At 40.6% G+C, this 17150-nt stretch overlaps 1 protein-coding gene across 5 annotated transcripts; it reads right to left on the bottom strand.

The window, feature by feature from the left end:
* Positions 1-303: 303 nt before the first annotated feature.
* ARL4A (ADP ribosylation factor like GTPase 4A) lies at positions 304-2694 on the bottom strand. Of its 5 annotated transcripts, none has more exons than XM_059932814.1 (2): positions 2467-2694; positions 304-1315 (listed from the first exon to the last, which is right to left on the bottom strand). In XM_059932814.1, the coding sequence occupies exon 2, from the start codon at positions 1224-1226 to the stop codon at positions 624-626; it is 603 nt and encodes a 200-aa protein (XP_059788797.1). In that variant the 5' UTR covers positions 1227-1315; positions 2467-2694; the 3' UTR covers positions 304-623. The 5 variants fall into 5 exon arrangements, with proteins under 5 accessions (XP_059788797.1, XP_059788798.1, XP_059788799.1 ...); XM_059932815.1 differs by having other exon boundaries at positions 304-1312; XM_059932816.1 differs by lacking the exon at positions 2467-2694 and adding an exon at positions 2387-2427.
* Positions 2695-17150: the final 14456 nt, after the last annotated feature.

Here is a 17150-nt window from a genome sequence, read left to right as displayed (position 1 = left end):
GCACTTGAATATGCCCCAGATACCTCTTTTTAAACTTTGTTAGACCAACTTAAACATCATCTAGAATTAAGATATAGCATTACAGTATTTGATTCCAGAAAATGTCAAAATTCATTCAGCCAAACTTAAAAAACCAAGCACTGCCTCCTTGTCCCTTACTGGTTGGACCAACGTGACCAGTATGACTGTATATATTAATCTACCTTAACATTTCCATTCATTAGCATAACATACAAAGCCTTGCATGCAATTTCTTTGCAAAGGCTTCCCCCCAAAAGATGTAAGCACAAAACACTAGGCAGACACTCTTCAAAGTTTTATTTCAGTAACTTCAGGTCAAATTTCCACAGCTGTTTTCTGGTCAATTTTCTATCTTTGCTTGGCTTCCCAAAATGGTAGTACCAAAAGATTTGTGGGGTAGGGAGAAGAGGCCATTTTAAGAAGCACTGCATTTACTCATCTTCCACAAGGCAACAGAGTTGGACATCTGATTGTTCAACAAAACAAAGCTTTAACAGCATCCAGGAGGGCAGGCAGGCAAACCAGGCTGTAGACACTCTTCCATTTGTCAAAATCAGACCACAGAAAACCTACTCCACACAGATCTAAAAGGTTATCACCATTCATCTTTTCTTTTTCTGCTGCCGCAACATTTTTCTTCTTTTAATTATCATATCATGTAGCTTCTCAAGTCCTTCCTTCAGTCCATCGCCTATGATTGCACAGGTGGGCTGCAAATGCCAGGGAGTTGATGAGCTCAGTTCACCCATTGCTAACAATTTCTCAATTTCTGAGAGAGACAACGAGTTCCTCAGGTCTTGTTTGTTAGCAACTATAAGCACAGGGACTCCTTGATTTTCTGATATCCTAGTTATTTTATGAAGTTCAGTTTTGGCTTCTTCCATCCTTTCAGCATCAACAGAGTCCACAACAAACACAATGCCATCTGTGCATCTGGTATATGACTTCCACAGCGGCCTTAATTTCTCCTGACCACCTACATCCCAGAAGTGAAAAGTGACTGTTTTAGAATTTCCCAGCGTTACCTTAATTTTTTCCGTGTTAAATCCTTTGGTAGGTACGGTATTTACAAATTCATTGAACTGCAGCCTGTATAACACAGTTGTCTTTCCAGCAGAGTCCAAACCCAGAATGACAATGTGGAAGGACTGAAATGAAGGCAGGCTGGACAGGATAGAAGTCTGGTCTGACAGCCCATTCCCCATTTCCAGCTGCAAAGAAGTGTTCCAAATTGAAGGGCTTTCTTCTTACTGCTTGAGAACTTCTCTTCCTAGGGAATCCAGCTACCAGACTGCTGAAGGGGAAAATGAGTAAGTTATTCTTGTGAAATAATGTACTACAACTGCTTTTCTCTCTTCCTGCTAAACTAAGCAACACGAGGAACTTGATAAATAAAACTTGCTTCAGTAAACAAACCATGTGAGATAAGAAACATACGCGATCCAAGGCAAACGACAGAATAATCATTGCCGTTGAAATTCTTTAACATTCACTGAAATTGTAGTAATATGTACTTTTCTCTACCCCCCTGGGTCCCCAGACCTCTAAGACCTCATACCGGAGACAACCTAGTCACCAGCAACTGGTCCAAGTCGCACTACCACAGAAGTGCCTTTTTTGGCAGAATATTTGTAACACATAATCTGATCTTCAAGATCTAATTCTACACGCTTAACAGCATACCCAAGGTCACTATTAGCCTCCGCGCGCCAACCGCCCCACCCCAAAATACAATGTTCTCACCTCCCGAATTGGAGCCTGGATCCACATGAGAAAGCATTGGCAGGCTTTTCTACGCGGGGGCAGAGAAGCACCCCACCGCCGCTCAGCTTAGCTCTCCACGCAGCTCTGGCGGTTGCCTCACTAGAAACCGTGGCTCCAGACTACGACCACGCCCACTCCACACGGCCCACCCCTGAGCCCAAATCCCATTGGTCACCTGCGTCAGCGCGTCCAAGCCACACGCACCCCCGCGACCTAATTGGTGAGAATAACTGCCGCTCCCAGCACGGCGAAGCCGGGCTCTCCTTCGGTCCACAGGCACCACCTGTTGCCCTCAAGTTAGAAAAGAGGGCGCCTGCGGAGGGAGCCGAGCGACCCCTGCAGGGGAAGGGGAGCCTCGGCCGGTCGGTCAGGTCCCCGCCAGCCGGCTCGCTCCGCCCGCCCGGGCGCACCTGCAGCGCGGCCCACGGACGCCGCGCCTAGGATCTCACATCCGGGGCCCGCGGTCACCGCCGGCGCGTTAACCCTTTGTCCGCTGGCCGGAGGGTGCTCCCTGCGGCTGCGCCGGCCCACAGGAGTGAATGATCCGACCTGCGGCAGCCGCCGGGGCAAGCCCGCTGTCCCCGCAGCACGATCCCCTCACCTCGCCGCTCCCGCACCCGGCCGGCTCGTCTCCCTCGGCAGGGCGTGGCCACACCAGCTGCCCGCCCCGCTGCTGCTCACCTGACTAACGTCCTTCCCTGGTCCGGACCCAAACGTGGCTCACTGCCGCTCGGGAGCGCGCTGATACCAGCGGGAGGGCGCCAGCGAGGCCTGGGCGGTGGCAGGGGACGAGACACCTCTTCCAAGGGTCTGGCTGGGCGCCGGGCTCGGGGCTGCCCTAACGGTGCTCGGCCGACTGCTACCAGCGCCTGCCACGGCCCCGCCCCCTTCCAGCGCTAGCCAGCCAGTGGGGGGCGTGCGGGAGCCGGGTCTCCTAGCAACGCCAAAACAAGGTCACGTTCGAACAGGCCTAGCGCTGACTGGCTGCGGGCCAGTCGGGAGGGGCTTCCGGTCTCAGCCCCGAGAGCCGCCGCTGTCTCAGACGCTTTCTAAAGCCGGCCGCGAGCTTCGGGCGGGCGACACCCGGGTCCCACCTTGCACCGCCTATCCTCAGGACACCGTATGGCGTCCTCAGGGCGGTGGCCGATGACGTCGGGTCAGGAATTTCAGAGGACACCGGACAGGCGGGCCCCTTATATAACGGGGTGACGTGGACGTGCCTCAGTAGCTGCCCAGAGAGTCCTGGGCCAGCTTGGTGTCTGTAAACACACACTCCTTTTGCCGAGCAAATAAATGCTCTCTGCCACGTGATGCTACCAACGTCTCCGTGAGGTGGCGACAGGTAGAAATATGCCGGGTTTTACAGATGAGGAAATCCACTGGCTGTTTCTAATAACCCAAGGAAAATTAGTGGTGGTCCTGGAACTTAAGTCTGCTAGTTACTAAATGCATAATGCTTTCCATTGGATAATTCTGACTCTTATTGCAGCTGAGTGTTTGACCCATAGATGTGCAAATATTTACTGAACATTTAATAGGCAGTAGGCACAATTGTATGTGCCGGGGATAGAATGGCGCTCGTGGAATATTGGAGTCTCATGAGAGAAAAAGAAAGTAACCAAATTTCCACATGAATAAATTTAATTACAAAATAGGATCATTGATAATTTAAGAGTACTTATGACAACAAATAAGGAGAAGTACTGACTTAAAGTTCTGGGAAATAGTTAATGAACAAACATCTTTGGGGTGGAGACTGTAAGATCTTGGAAGAATTTTTATGGTGCACTTTTCAAAAAATTTTCACTTTTTAGATATGGACTGAAATTTCCTCAAGAAATTTCCTGATTTTTCTCAAGACCATTATTGCTATATTTATCTCCTTTATGACTAGCATAGGAACAGTACTTGTCACACTAGACTTTAAAAAATAACTGACATAAAACCTAAAGACTAATAAGCACAATGCATATTTTCAAAATAGCAACACTAATTTTGCAAATAAAGCTAGAAGTCTCAAACGGCATATTCTATCAAGTTATTTATCTAGTATAAGCTAAGGCTTGACTTATTAGATATAATTGTGGAATCTCGTTAGCCATTTACAATAATTAGCAAGCGAGTGATAAAGGGCTAGTCTCCTTTTCTTGGAAATTTAAAGATATTCTTTATTAAGCTGGAGAAAAACTTGTGAATTCTCATTAAAAAAATAAGAGCAAGATTCAGTGACAGCTTTCTTTTTATAGTAGCTTTGAAATCAAGCAGGCCATATTAGTTGCATATTCCCATATTAGTTGCAGGGATGCATTACTGCACACACTTCCCTGAACAAAAAAGGATGAGATAGGAAAATATTGAGAGCTTACAGCCTTGCAGAATCACCTATACCAAATTGTACTTTAATGTCTTATACTAGGCTTACAACTAGAACCCGCTTGGTTAACTACAGCCTGTGGGTCAAATTCAAGAGATAAGAATGGTTTTTACATGTTTAAAGGGCTGCAACAGAAAAGACAAGATAAGATTGCAATAGAGACCATCTGGGGCCTTGAAAAACCTAAAATATTTGCTCTCAGGCTCTTTATGGGAGAATGATACTCCTGCTCTATGAGCAGTAACAACCATATGAAAATGGCAGCAAATGATAGAAAAAGTGATGAAATTCGTGGAATACACTGTCTACTTTGTCTCACAATCTTTCTATAGAAGGCCCATTCAAATATTTTATTTAGATGCTATGCCAGGAAAATGCTCCCTTTAGGCTACAGCTCATAAACTGTGGGCTGAGGTGCTCTGGGGTAACTCAGGGAAATCATAGGGCATGGGATATTTTAACTTTTTGAGGGGAACACAGTGCCATCTGTTGGACTCTGTTAACAACTACAACTATTAAGTTGTCTGGATCTATCTACTTAATAAACAGAACTCTGGGGTATTTCTTTTGGCTTGAGGCACCATGAAAAAATTACGGAGACACGAGGAGCTCTGCCTTTAGTTATGGTTTTCCAAACTTGGCTAAAAATGAGAATCACCTGGTAGTGCCTGTAAAATACAAATTCCTGGTCCCTATTACAGACCTGCCAAATCAGAATCATCAGGAGAAGGGCTAGTGATCTGCATTTTCAACAAGTATCCTGGGTAATTAATGACTAGACATTTTGAAGAAATACTAATCTTAAAGAAATTTTATTATTAGAAAGGAAAAGTAAGCTTTCTCCTTTCAAATAACAAAACTGAGTAATTTACCTTGTTTCTCCTTTATGAATACCAGGACCCAGATCAAATCTGATGCCTGAGGCATTCTTTTTCTCTTCCATAATCTGAGTTTCTACCATATACTTAAGCTAAGCATCCACATACTGCAACTAATGTCCTTCCTGACCTTTGCCACTCCTTATTTTTATATATTGCTGCTTCTTCTAGAATTCCTCACTTTATTTGTCTCAGTACATATTTATTAGAGTTTCCCAAGTTTGGAAGTCTGGGTAAACAGAAGGCATGCTTTCTGGTGGAAGGAATTAGTTCGGTGGAGGTGCTAGACACACAAGCACATAATTGCTATGATATCCAACAGGACTTATGAGTAGTAAAATAGAAGTTATTATCAAGTCCTATGCTTGCACAAACTTTATCTGACAGTCAGAGTAGCTTAACAGAAAATCATAATTTTAAACTGAATATTCAAAGAACTCAATATTAGACAAGGGGTAGGGGAACAGAATTGCAGGTAGAAGTAACAGTACGCAGAGCATGGAGACATTAAGTTTATGATATGTTCAAACCCATCCAAAAAGAGGAGATTATAATTTCTCATGGGAAAAAAATAATGTGCTAGGGGGACTTTAATGGATAGGTCTTCCAGACAGAAAATCAATGAGGAAACAGCATTTAAACAACACTATAGACCCAATGACTCTAACAGACATATATACAACACATTTCAACAGCAGCAGAATACACATTCTTCTCAGACCCACATGGAACATTACCCAGGGTAGATCATATGCTAAGCCATGAAACAAGTCTCGAAAAAGTCAAGAAGATTGAATTTATATCAAGTATCTTTTCTGACCACAATGGTATGAAACTAGACAGCAGTAACAGGAGAAAAATTGGAAAATTCACAAATATGTGGAAATTAAACAACGCAGTCCTAAACAACCAATGGATCGAAGAAGAAATCAACAGGGAAATCAGAAAAAATCTTGAAACAAATGAAAATGGAATCACAACAAAACAAAACTTATGAGATGCAGCAAAAGCAGTTCTACGAGGTAATTTATAGCTATAAATGCCTACATTAAGAAAAAAGGGATCAAATAAACCTAACATTACATTTCAAAGAACTGGAAAAAGAAGGATAAACTCAGCCCAAAGTTAGCAGACAGAAGGAAATGATAAAGATGAGAGCTGAAGTAAGTGAAATAGAGAATAGAAAATTAATAGAAAGATTAACAAAACTTAGGGTTGGTTTTTTGAAAAGATAAATTGGCAAAACTTTAGCTAGACTAACCAAGAAAAAAGAGGATTCAAATAAATAAAATTATAAATGAAAGAAGGGACCCTGCAATGTATACCACAGAAATACAAAGGATCGCAAGAAAATACTATGAATAATTATATGCCAACAAACCGTACAACCTAAAAGAAATCGATAGATTCCTAGAAACATACAACCTACCAAGACTGAACCATGAAGAAACAGAAAATCAGAATAGACCAATAATGTGTAAGAAGACTGAATCAAAGAACTCCCAACAAAGAAAAGCCCAAGACCAGATGGTTTCACTGGTGAATTCTACCAAACATTTAAAGAAGAATTAACACCAATCCTTCCCAAACTCTTCCAAAAATTGAAGAGGGAAGGCACTCTCCCAAACTCATTTCATGAGGCCATCATTACCCTGATACCAAAGCCACAAAAGGACACTACAAGAAAAGAAAACTACAGGCCAATATCCCTCATGAATATAGATGCAAAGATTCTCAATAAAATACTAGGAAACCAAATTCAACAGCATATTTTAAAAATCATATAATGTGATCAAGTGGGAGTTATTCCTGGGATGCAAGAATGGTTCAACATAAGCAAATCAATAAATGTGATATACCATATTAATACAATGAAGAATTATACACACACACACACACACACACACACACAAAATGGAATATTATTCAGCCTTAAAAAATAAGGAAATTCTGCCATTTGCAACAGCATGGATAAACCAGGAGATCATTATGCTAAGTGAAATAAGAGAAAGAAAATACTGTATGATATCAATTATATGTAAATCTTAGAAAGTTGAATTCACAGAAACAGAGTAGAATGGTGGTTGCCAAGTGCTGGGGGGCGGGGAGGTGAAATGGGGAGCTGTTGGTCAAAGGATACAGACTCCAGTTTTAAGACAAATAAGTTCTGAGGATCTCATGTACAGCATGGTGACTATAGTTAACAATACTGCATTGAAAGTTGCTAAGAGACTAGATCTTGATTATTCTCAACACACACACAAATGGTAACTGTGAATGATGGATGTTTTAACTAATCTTATTGTGGTAATCATTTCACAATATAAACATATATCAAATCATCATGTTGTACACCTTAAACTTACACAATATCATATGTCAATTATATCCCAATAAAGCTGGAAATAAAAAGATATGCCTAGGAAAAAAAGACATTTTCCTGTGCCCCAAATAATAGCAGAAAAACAGATGCATTTTATGTTTCTGAAGTGTATCAGTACCATTCATACTCATGGTAATTTATTCATGCTTCATAATCGTATAGTCAGAAAGTTTTTTTGAGCTAGACTCAATTTTCAATTGCCTCTTGAACTCTGCCAAACACCCAGCATGTTCAAAACTTAATTAACACTTCATTATCATTCCTACTGAAACATGGCCCACCTCTTTTAGTCCTTTTTTTTTGGTTTATGGTAATTTATTTTATAACCCCAAGTAGTGAATTGGGAGATTGGGATTGACATATATACACTAATATGTATAAAATATATAACTAATAAGAACCTGCTGTATAAAAAATAAATAAAATAAATTTAAATAAGTAAATAAATAAATAAAAGCTTTATCTCCTCCAGAAAAAAAAAAAAAAAGAACCCCAAGTAGAAATCTCAGAGCCATTGTAAAAATTCTCCTATGCCTCACTTACGATTAGCCACCAATGTCTCTTTAATCCATTTCTTTCTTTACATTCCCATTTCCACTGCTTACATCTGGTTCTCATGATGTGTCTCCTGAACGGGTTAATTCACCTCCTAACTGGTTTTTCAGTCAATAGGCAGTGGCACTGGGATTTGTTTCCTATGTCTGGCACCAGAGTCTGTCCTCCTTTCAACTACATTCGAGGGAGTCCACATTTAGGTTAATTCACTTTGATCCACTGTAGCATAAACCCAGGGTATAATTTTGACAAGACTTAAAAAAAAAAAAAAAGATGTCAGAAGGGAAGTACAACCCAAAATTCACTTGGAATGAATGCCTAGATAAGAATTCACCTGGCCACAGGTCCAAAACCCTCCTCATTAACATTTTATGGCCAGCTTCAAGGTCTAACTCCACCAGGACAGACTGCCCCTTTCTCCAAGAGGGCCTCCATGGGCCTCTGGACACCTATTTCAGGCCCAACTGCAAAGAGGCCCAGGGGTAGAAAGATGTCATGCCACGCCACATACAAGGCCTACTTTCTATGGCGCTACTTCCTGGCCTTGAACCTGCCTCTTCTGGGATGAATGACAGTAAGAATGTCCAGTCCAACAAGACCCCAATAAGGCCATCACATCAGAATAGATGAGTTCTGATTCTTCTCAGTTTTAAGTAACACTCTGTGTTATATTTGATTTCAGCAGTCTAGTTCTGTTCAGTCCTTTTTAGATTTCTGCCATCTGTCCTGAACATCTTAAACCTCTCTGTCACAGGTTTCACGCCCTCTCGTTGGAGTGCTTCAAGGCTCAGTCCTTCAGTCTTTCTTCTTAGTTAATTTGATCCAGTACCAAGGCTTTAAACAGCCTCTATGCTCTCAAATTTGTCTCCGACCTGGACCTCTTCCCTGAACTCCACAACTGAGATGAATATAAGCATCTCAAACAACCTCTAAACCTGCTCTGCAGACTCAACATTTCTCATCGTATCCAGTGGCAACCCAGTTTACCTGCTGGGTTGCTCTTGATGACAGCAAGAACCCAGGAGTCATCCTCATTACATCTAATTCGCCAGCAAGCCCTGCAGACACGTATATCTACCACGCTTCTCACCACCCCACTGCTGTCCCTCTACTTCATGTCTATTGTGTCCCTGGTCTTCTCATATAGTTTCTCTACTTCTGGGAGAAAGCTTTCCCCCCAGGCTCAAATATCATCTCCCAAGAAAGGCCTTCCCTAAATACTTTATCTGAAGTATCTACCCTGCCCACCCTTCTCCACCATCACTCTCTTTTCCTTATTCTGCTTTATCTCTTCTTCCTAGCACTTGTCTCTATGTGGCAAAATTTGTATTTGTTTACTGTGTGCCCTCATTAACTGTCTCCTTCTTCTTTTCCATTGTAAGTTCTAGGAGGCAAGGATAATGTCAGTCTTACATACCACTGTATCCTCAGTGTCTAATGCAGTGTCTGGCACATAGTAGGAACTCAGTGAATTTATCAAATGAATATTTAATATCCTAAGAAGAACTGCCCAAACAGAAACCCACAGGTCTCCACAAAAACAAATAATAATTTCAAGGCACAATTCCATACAGAGAAAAACAGAACAAATGACCTGTACCTATTTATTCTCAAATAGCCAGAAGATCCTAGATAAACAACTTTGAATGTACCATTGTTCATAAAATAGAATGCTTAGCTTCTCAGTGTAAAACATCTGCATTAACAGTCATCTCAGTATTTTTAAGACTAATCATCAGGTACTTGCTGTGTTTTTATAACTAATGAACCTATTCGGGCGGTTTTCTCATTCCCAAGAGCAGAAGGGCCCAAAGGAGTGTTCAGATCTTTACACCTTTTGAGGCAGAAACTAATTATAATTTGAGAATAAGTATTTTCCTCTACCTTCAAATCATTCATGTTTTGAATATTTTAGTTCAAGTTTCAGCCAGGTTTTTCTTTTTTAAGCATTTCCATTTTTTTTGGTTTGTTTTCACCCAATATTTGCTTCTTTGTTTTATTAGTGGTGGTCATCCTGTGGTGGGTGCAGGGTAGGGGGACAGCTATCAGAGTGTACATGGTTAACATTATCACACTGTGCCCTTTGGATAAGAAATGAAAACCATTATCATCATGAGTCAGGGAGAAGCAGAAATTCCCCCTTTTCAATTAAATGTATCCTGATACTTTTAACGTCAAGGGTTCATATGAGCCTGGTATAAAATATGTAACAATCACTCTTGAAATGACTGGTTAGAACTATCATATATAATTGCAAGTGCTCCCTCTTTTTGTCGAACACAGAATGAAGGGATTGGATAACTAATTTCAAATTCTCTAATCTAAAATGAACATCTGTAAACTCAGTGTGGAAAATTTCGTTTTTACTCAAAACAGAATTGATATCATAACATTTTGGGATGTTTTAATTAAGGTAAAACATTTTAATATCTAATGAGATGGTACATGGTAAAATAGTGCCTCAAATACTCCCACATTATTAAAGAATTTCTAACAATTTAAAGTATCTTTAAATGAGCTAGATGGATAAATATAAAACAAACAATAGACTAGTTCTCATTGTAAAAAGTTACCTACTAAATAATTATACCAGGACAATTTAGAAAGACTATAGTCTATATCCTAGTGAAAATAATGGGAAGAAAAAGTTTTGTCACATTTCTCTTAAACCTATTTTATTTGTTTGTTTGTTTATGCACGTACTTAAAAACATATTCCACAAACGTTCGATAGAGCAGCAAGCTAGTACTGGAACAGATACTTAGAAAACTACAACTTGCTCTTTGCCCTAATGAGTGTGTGCGTGTGTGAGCGTGTGTGTGTGTATTGGTGTTGCAGGAGTTGACCAGGTGTGGCAGGTGATCTGGAAGAAAGACGAAGGATAAATAATTCAGTTTACTAATCCTGAAGAAGGAGTAACTAATTTATGATGGTAAACAATATAATAAACCACCTTTTCATTGTCTTACATTTAACATTTAAGGGCAGCTTGAACTCTGGTTTACTTTAAAATGGTAAGTCAGGTAGAATCTTTGCTTCCATTCAATGAGTTCTCATGTACTGATGAAAAAAAAAAGCATGCTTTACTGGAATCTTTGTTCTTGATGAATGATAGGAAAAGATTATTTAAGAGAAAGATGACAAAGTATGTCACATGTGTTTGAATATCAACATATTGCTCACTCTATCTCTATAAATAATATATTTTGGTTGCCTACGGAGAACATTACAGAACTGAAATGAGCTTTCTATTTTCATGCAGAAGTCCTAATTGCAGTCTAACCAGTAAACCATTAATACAAAGAGTCCTTTACACCTTATTTGATTTTAAATTTCTAACCCTTATTTTATTTTATGTTTTAGTTCACATTAAGGAAATCTTTGATCACATCTGAGATAATTATTGAATACTTCAATGCGATCACATGTATGACATCAGTTATTTTATTTTAAGTAAAACAATGTTCAAGTTTCTGGGCATAGAAAGTGATCACTTAAAAATATAAGTGATGGTTGATAAAATGATGTGTACAAAATACCATGGTTTGTTTTTTTTTTAATAAATTTATTTATTTATTTATTTTTGGCTGAGTTGGGTCTTTGTTGCTGCACGAGGGCTTTCTCTAGTTGCCACGAGCGGGGGCTACTCTTCGTTGTGGTGCGCAGGCTCATTGTGGTGGCTCCTCTTGATGTGGAGCATGGGCTCTAGGCATGTGGGCTTCAGTAGTTGAGGCTCGTGGGCTCTAGAGTGCAGGCTCAGTAGTTTTGGCGCTCAGACTTAGTTGCTCCACGGCATGTGGGATCTTTCCGGACCAGGGTTCCAACCCGTGTCCCCTGCATTGGCAGGCGGATTCTTAACCACTGCGCCACCAGGGAAGCCCACCATGGTTATTTTTTAAGAGGGTATTTTAATAGTAAGTGAATATAAAATGACTCCTAAATCAACCTGTCTTCAACAAACTTAGCCTAGTAAAGTTAAGATAACAATACTCCAGCGTAGGAAGATATAAGGGCAGGGGTACATGTAATGCTGTGGAAATGTCTGATCACATGGGTTTATTTTCAATCAGGAAGAGCAGGCACACATCATGGAAAAGGTGATGTTGAAGCTGGACACAGAAAGAAAGCTTTGAGTGTGCTGGCGGAAGGCAGGCGAAGGACAGGAGCCCAGAGAGGGTGCTCGTTCCAGGAAGAAAAAGGAAACAGCATAAGCAAAGACACAGAAGGAGAGAATCGGGATGTGTTCCAAGGAAACAGCAAGTAATTTATGAACTAATAAAAACATAGGGTTGTGTGACATGAGGCAAATTCAGAAAGAAAAAAGAAAATGGACCCTTATATTGGAGTGTCTTGTATATCTTAGTAAGGAACTTGGACTTCAGCCATTGATGACTCCTGAATGTTACCTCCCATCCCAGTTAGCTCCAAAATTCAAGTTCTGTACTTAGTAGACTGTCCGGCCCAGAGCAAAGACTCCTTAAAAGCAGCTGACAGGGGGCTTCCCTGGTGGCGCTAGTGGTTGAGAGTCTGCCTGCCAATGCACGGGATACGGGTTCGAGTCCTGGTCTGGGAAGATCCCACATGCCGCGGAGCAACTAGGCCCGTGAGCCACAACTACTGAGCCTGCGCGTCTGGAGCCTGTGCTCTGCAACAAGAGAGGCCGCGATAGTGAGTGGACCCCGCTTGCCACAGCTAGAGAAAGCCCTCGCACAGAAACAAAGACCCAACACAGCCATAAATTAATTAATTAATTAATTTAAAAAAAAAAAAAAGCAGCTGACAGTATTCTATTTCTTGACCAGAGTATTGGTTACATAGATGTGTTTACTTTCTTATAGGTTATTAAGCTGCACACTTATGATTTTGTGTACTTTTATGCTTTTTTAATGTATGCCTTTAACGCTTTCTTTAAAAAAAGAATTAAAAAAAAAGTTTAAGATGCTGCAAAAGAATAATAGTAGATTGGGGCTGAACTAACTTTTGGAAGCAGTGGTTACTAGCCAAAATTCCTTTACCATGTAAGAAGTCACTGCTGACCTCCCAGAGAGTAGTTTCAGTAGAGGAAGGAATAAAATTATTCAATTAAGCGTTAATAAAACAAGTCTAGTTACTATTAAAGGAATAAACAGATTAAATTTTAGTGTAAAGAAAAAAGAATCCCTATAAATCCCCCTCCTCTCATGAGAAAGTGAAATTAATACTTCAGCAAAACGCACGTTTGCACTATAGATTTGCATGCCCCTAAAACACCCCCATGTATCCCTGAAGTCAGAATACTCCAATTTGTAGACCTTTGATGAGTGTTTTTGGCTTGCTTTCTAACCTCATCTGCCACACTTCTCTCATTGCCACTCCCCCACCCTTGTTCCTGTGCTCCATCTACATGGCACTACTTCTCCAAGTATTCTGTAGCATATTGTCGATGAAAAAATTAATCAGTTGACCTAAGAAAGAAATGGAAAATTTTATTCGAGCCAAATTAAGGATTATAACCCAGGAACAGCCTCTCAGAAAGCTCTGAGAACTGTTCTGCCTGTTTGAGGTCAAAGCACAAAGTTTTTGAGACAGACAGCTGGCTGTACATTGAATGACATATTATTGACAGTTTATACAATCTAGCAAGTAGTGGGTCATGGGTCATCATGGCCCCTTGTAAGATTAGAAAGGAATGTTATCTTTTAAGGAGTTGTCTGGTTGGTGCTAGGAGAATGTTGCTCTTTATGGTTGAGCAGGTATTTCTGCCGATGGGGAGGTGGGTTGATGCACAATGCAGATACACAAGGCACAGCAGAGGGAAAGAGAGGGGGGTCACAGGGCAGAGAGAGTTTTTATTTTTAAATTTTTCTTGTCTTGCCATAAAATATGAATTTTATTTCACAGTGTCATGCTATTTCATGACTCTGCACTTTTTATATGATGCCCATATGTCCCATATCCACCCCTGCACTGACCCTTGTCCCCTTGGAGATCTGTTTATTGCTCAGTATAAAGTTCCAAAACCTGAACCTTGGTAAGGCTTCTCTAACTTTCCCAAATAGAATTAAGTCACTCTTTTCCCTTGTGCCATTTCTAGTTCATGTACCTACCACTACTTAAGTACTGATCACTTTGAAATTCTTTGTGTTCACGTGTTATTCTCCTGCTAGACTCTGTGACCCCTATGTCTAGCACATTGCTGGTACAGAATTTACCACAGCAAGTTACCTTATTAGGTTGATTATTTTTTTAATCCAGACACAGCTGCCATTTAAAACTTGCAGGATGCCTTTCTGACTGGGGGTGAGTGTAAATCTCCTTGAGGTATATCTTTGGTTGGAAAGAAGCACTTTAAATGCCCCTTTTCATTAAATAAATGTAAGGCAATTAGGTAAAGACTGACTGGGGAACAAGACAGAACAGGACCCTTTTTTATAAACAGTAAATAGTACTGCCACTCCAGATGGAACTGTCATTTGGGGAAAGACAAAACTTTGTCTAGAGCCAAGGGAAAAGAAATAAAGTACATGTAACTTATTGAATCTTTCCATTTAGATTGAGATGGGCTCAACCAAGGTCTATGGCAGGAACGGGCCAGAAGTGGGAACTTCTGTAAGAAAAGTGGGGGGAAGGGTCTGCACTGTGACCCGGATTCAATACTAAGATGTAGATAGAAGGAAAGCCTTGTTCTGGTGCACACTGTAGGTGAATCAAAAAGCGCCCCACATCCTTTCTTTCTAACATGCTGGACTTACTCCAGATGCAGGTGCATTCTTTCATGTCATAACTATTGCAACCTCTGTGGAGATCTTGGCCGATAATCACATTAGCATAGTAGGTCCTGTTTGGAACAGCAAGCCTGAAGACCAAAATGGCAGTGACTGAAAATCAGAGGCACTAGAAGATTGGCCATATTATCCTGGACTCTATCATTACAAAGTATTTAGAGGTAGGATTGGCTCTTTAAGTTCCCATGGTTATGGGATCATTCAGGGAAAGAGGACAGGACCCAAGAGAAAGGTGTGGGTATTCCTGCTAACCTAATATTTGATCCTGAGGTGGCTGTATTTTGAAAAATAAGATTTGTGACTTTACTTGTACCCCAAGCAGGTCATATCAGTCACAGAATAAATAGTCATCAAAGATTTTTTTCATTTAAAGACTGCAAAGCTCAGATCTGTGCTTTAGGAAGATTACTCTGGTCAAAAAATGGGTAAGAATAGAGAGAGGAACACTAGTTGGGAGGCTTGGTAAGACTCCTGATTAGAGCTTAATGACAGAAAAAATGGATTGAGGGGGAAACAGGAGTTAAGTAATTTGGAGAGAAGATTGACAGGTACTAGAAATTGATTAGATAAATGAGATAAAGGAGGTGTCATATGGCTCTTACGTATTTAGCTATAATAACTAGAAAAATGTTGGAAAAGTTAACAAAAAGTAGAAAGCACACACAAAAAAATTAGGGGGCACAAAAAAAATTAGGAAGCACAAAAGGTGAAACTGGTGTGGTAGAGAAGATAATGAGCCTGAAATAAGTATGCAGGTTTGAAGAGGTGGTGACATAGGTGTACATATATAGAGCAGTCCGCCCAGTGGTTTTCAAAAGTTAGCAAAATCACCTGGTGAGGTATGTCTGTTTATTGAAGAGATTTCTATTAGTTGGAATTTTTAGATTACAGTTAGATACATTATGATTGTTTAAGCAGGCTATACATTTTGATTTACTCACAAAGCTGCAAGCTACTGTTGATTATAACGCTATCATGAAGCAGAAAGTAGCAGGAAAATAATGATTGCAAACCAGCAGCAGGCATTGAAATAAAGCCTGTTTTCTTGGGCAACAGCTGCTCTGTGTAGCTTTGTTTCCTATGTCAACAATTTTTTTAAGTTCTTTAGTTGTATATAAGAATGCCAGGGCTAAAAGGAGTTCTGGCGGGGTTGGTGGGTACAATACCAAGCAAGTCTATATGAAATCAAATCTGGATTTGCTTGATTTTGTATCTATTTTATAGCCATACTCTTATTGTCATTAAAAAAAAGGTGCAGGAAAACTTACTTTTCTATATGACTAAAACTTTTTAGCTTCCAACTTTCTTATTTTTCCTTGAACTATTTCTTTTACTAGCACACTTCATGATAATGCATGGCCTCTTAGAAATACAACTTTAAATACCGTCAAAAGATTTTATAGTTTTCCCACCCAGACCTACTGAATCAGATTACCTAGGGGGTAAGGTCTTTAAAAACTTCTGGAATGAGAAATAGCTGGAAATCATCGAAGTTAAGGACAGAAGTCAGTGCAGGATAAATTCCCAGCGTTTCTGGCATACATGCAGGGTAGGTGTGATTATTAGACAACAGGAGAGGACAGAAGTTTGGAGGGAAGCCTGTGCTTTTATATGCATAGCAATTTTAAAAATTACATTACTTTAGGGCTTCCCTGGTGGCGCAGTGGTTGAGAATCTGCCTGCCAATTCAGGGGACACCGGTTCGAGCCCTGGTCTGGGAGGATCCCACATGCCGCGGAGCAACTGGGCCCGTGAGCCACAATTACTGAGCCTGCGCGTCTGGAGCCTGTGCTCCGCAACAAGAGAGGCCGCGATAGTGAGAGGTCCACGCACCGCGATGAAGAGTGGCCCCTGCTCGCCGCAACTAGAGAAAGCCCTCGCACAGAAACGAAGACCCAACACAGCCAAAATAAATAAATAAATAAATTATTTTTTTTTAAAAATTACATTACTTTATATAATTCTTCAGTTGTCAGGAAGAGATGTTGCCAAAAGAGATGGGGGTCAGAAGAAAAGGTGTGTTTGCTCTGGCAGGGGAGACTGAGTCTCTGTTATACAATCCAGGTCAGTATGTATGAATATTGTGATCTCTATGTACAGAACTAAAAGAGGGCTTGGAAGAAGGCTGAGGGGGAATTTGCTACTATCCAGCTACATTTAATCAGTACTGTTAAGTACTGATATGAGTGAGGGTCTTCCTTTCACTAGAAGGGAATCTAGGTCACCCCAGGCCCCAAAGGCTGTGCTATGAAAGTACAACAAGCTTACAGGGAAGATCTGAGATAGAAGTGGGAAGGGCACCCTCTGTAGATGGTACAGGATCAAAGGAAGACTCAAACGCAACCTTAGTTCTCATAAATTCTACAACTAGTCCCATACCTGGCAACTGACAGGCATTTAGAAAATATTTG

The sequence above is a fragment of the Balaenoptera ricei genome, chromosome 9 (genome assembly GCF_028023285.1).
Source record: "Balaenoptera ricei isolate mBalRic1 chromosome 9, mBalRic1.hap2, whole genome shotgun sequence".
Classification (NCBI taxonomy): Eukaryota; Metazoa; Chordata; class Mammalia; order Artiodactyla; family Balaenopteridae; genus Balaenoptera; species Balaenoptera ricei.
This window is presented reverse-complemented; position numbering and strand designations above follow the sequence as displayed.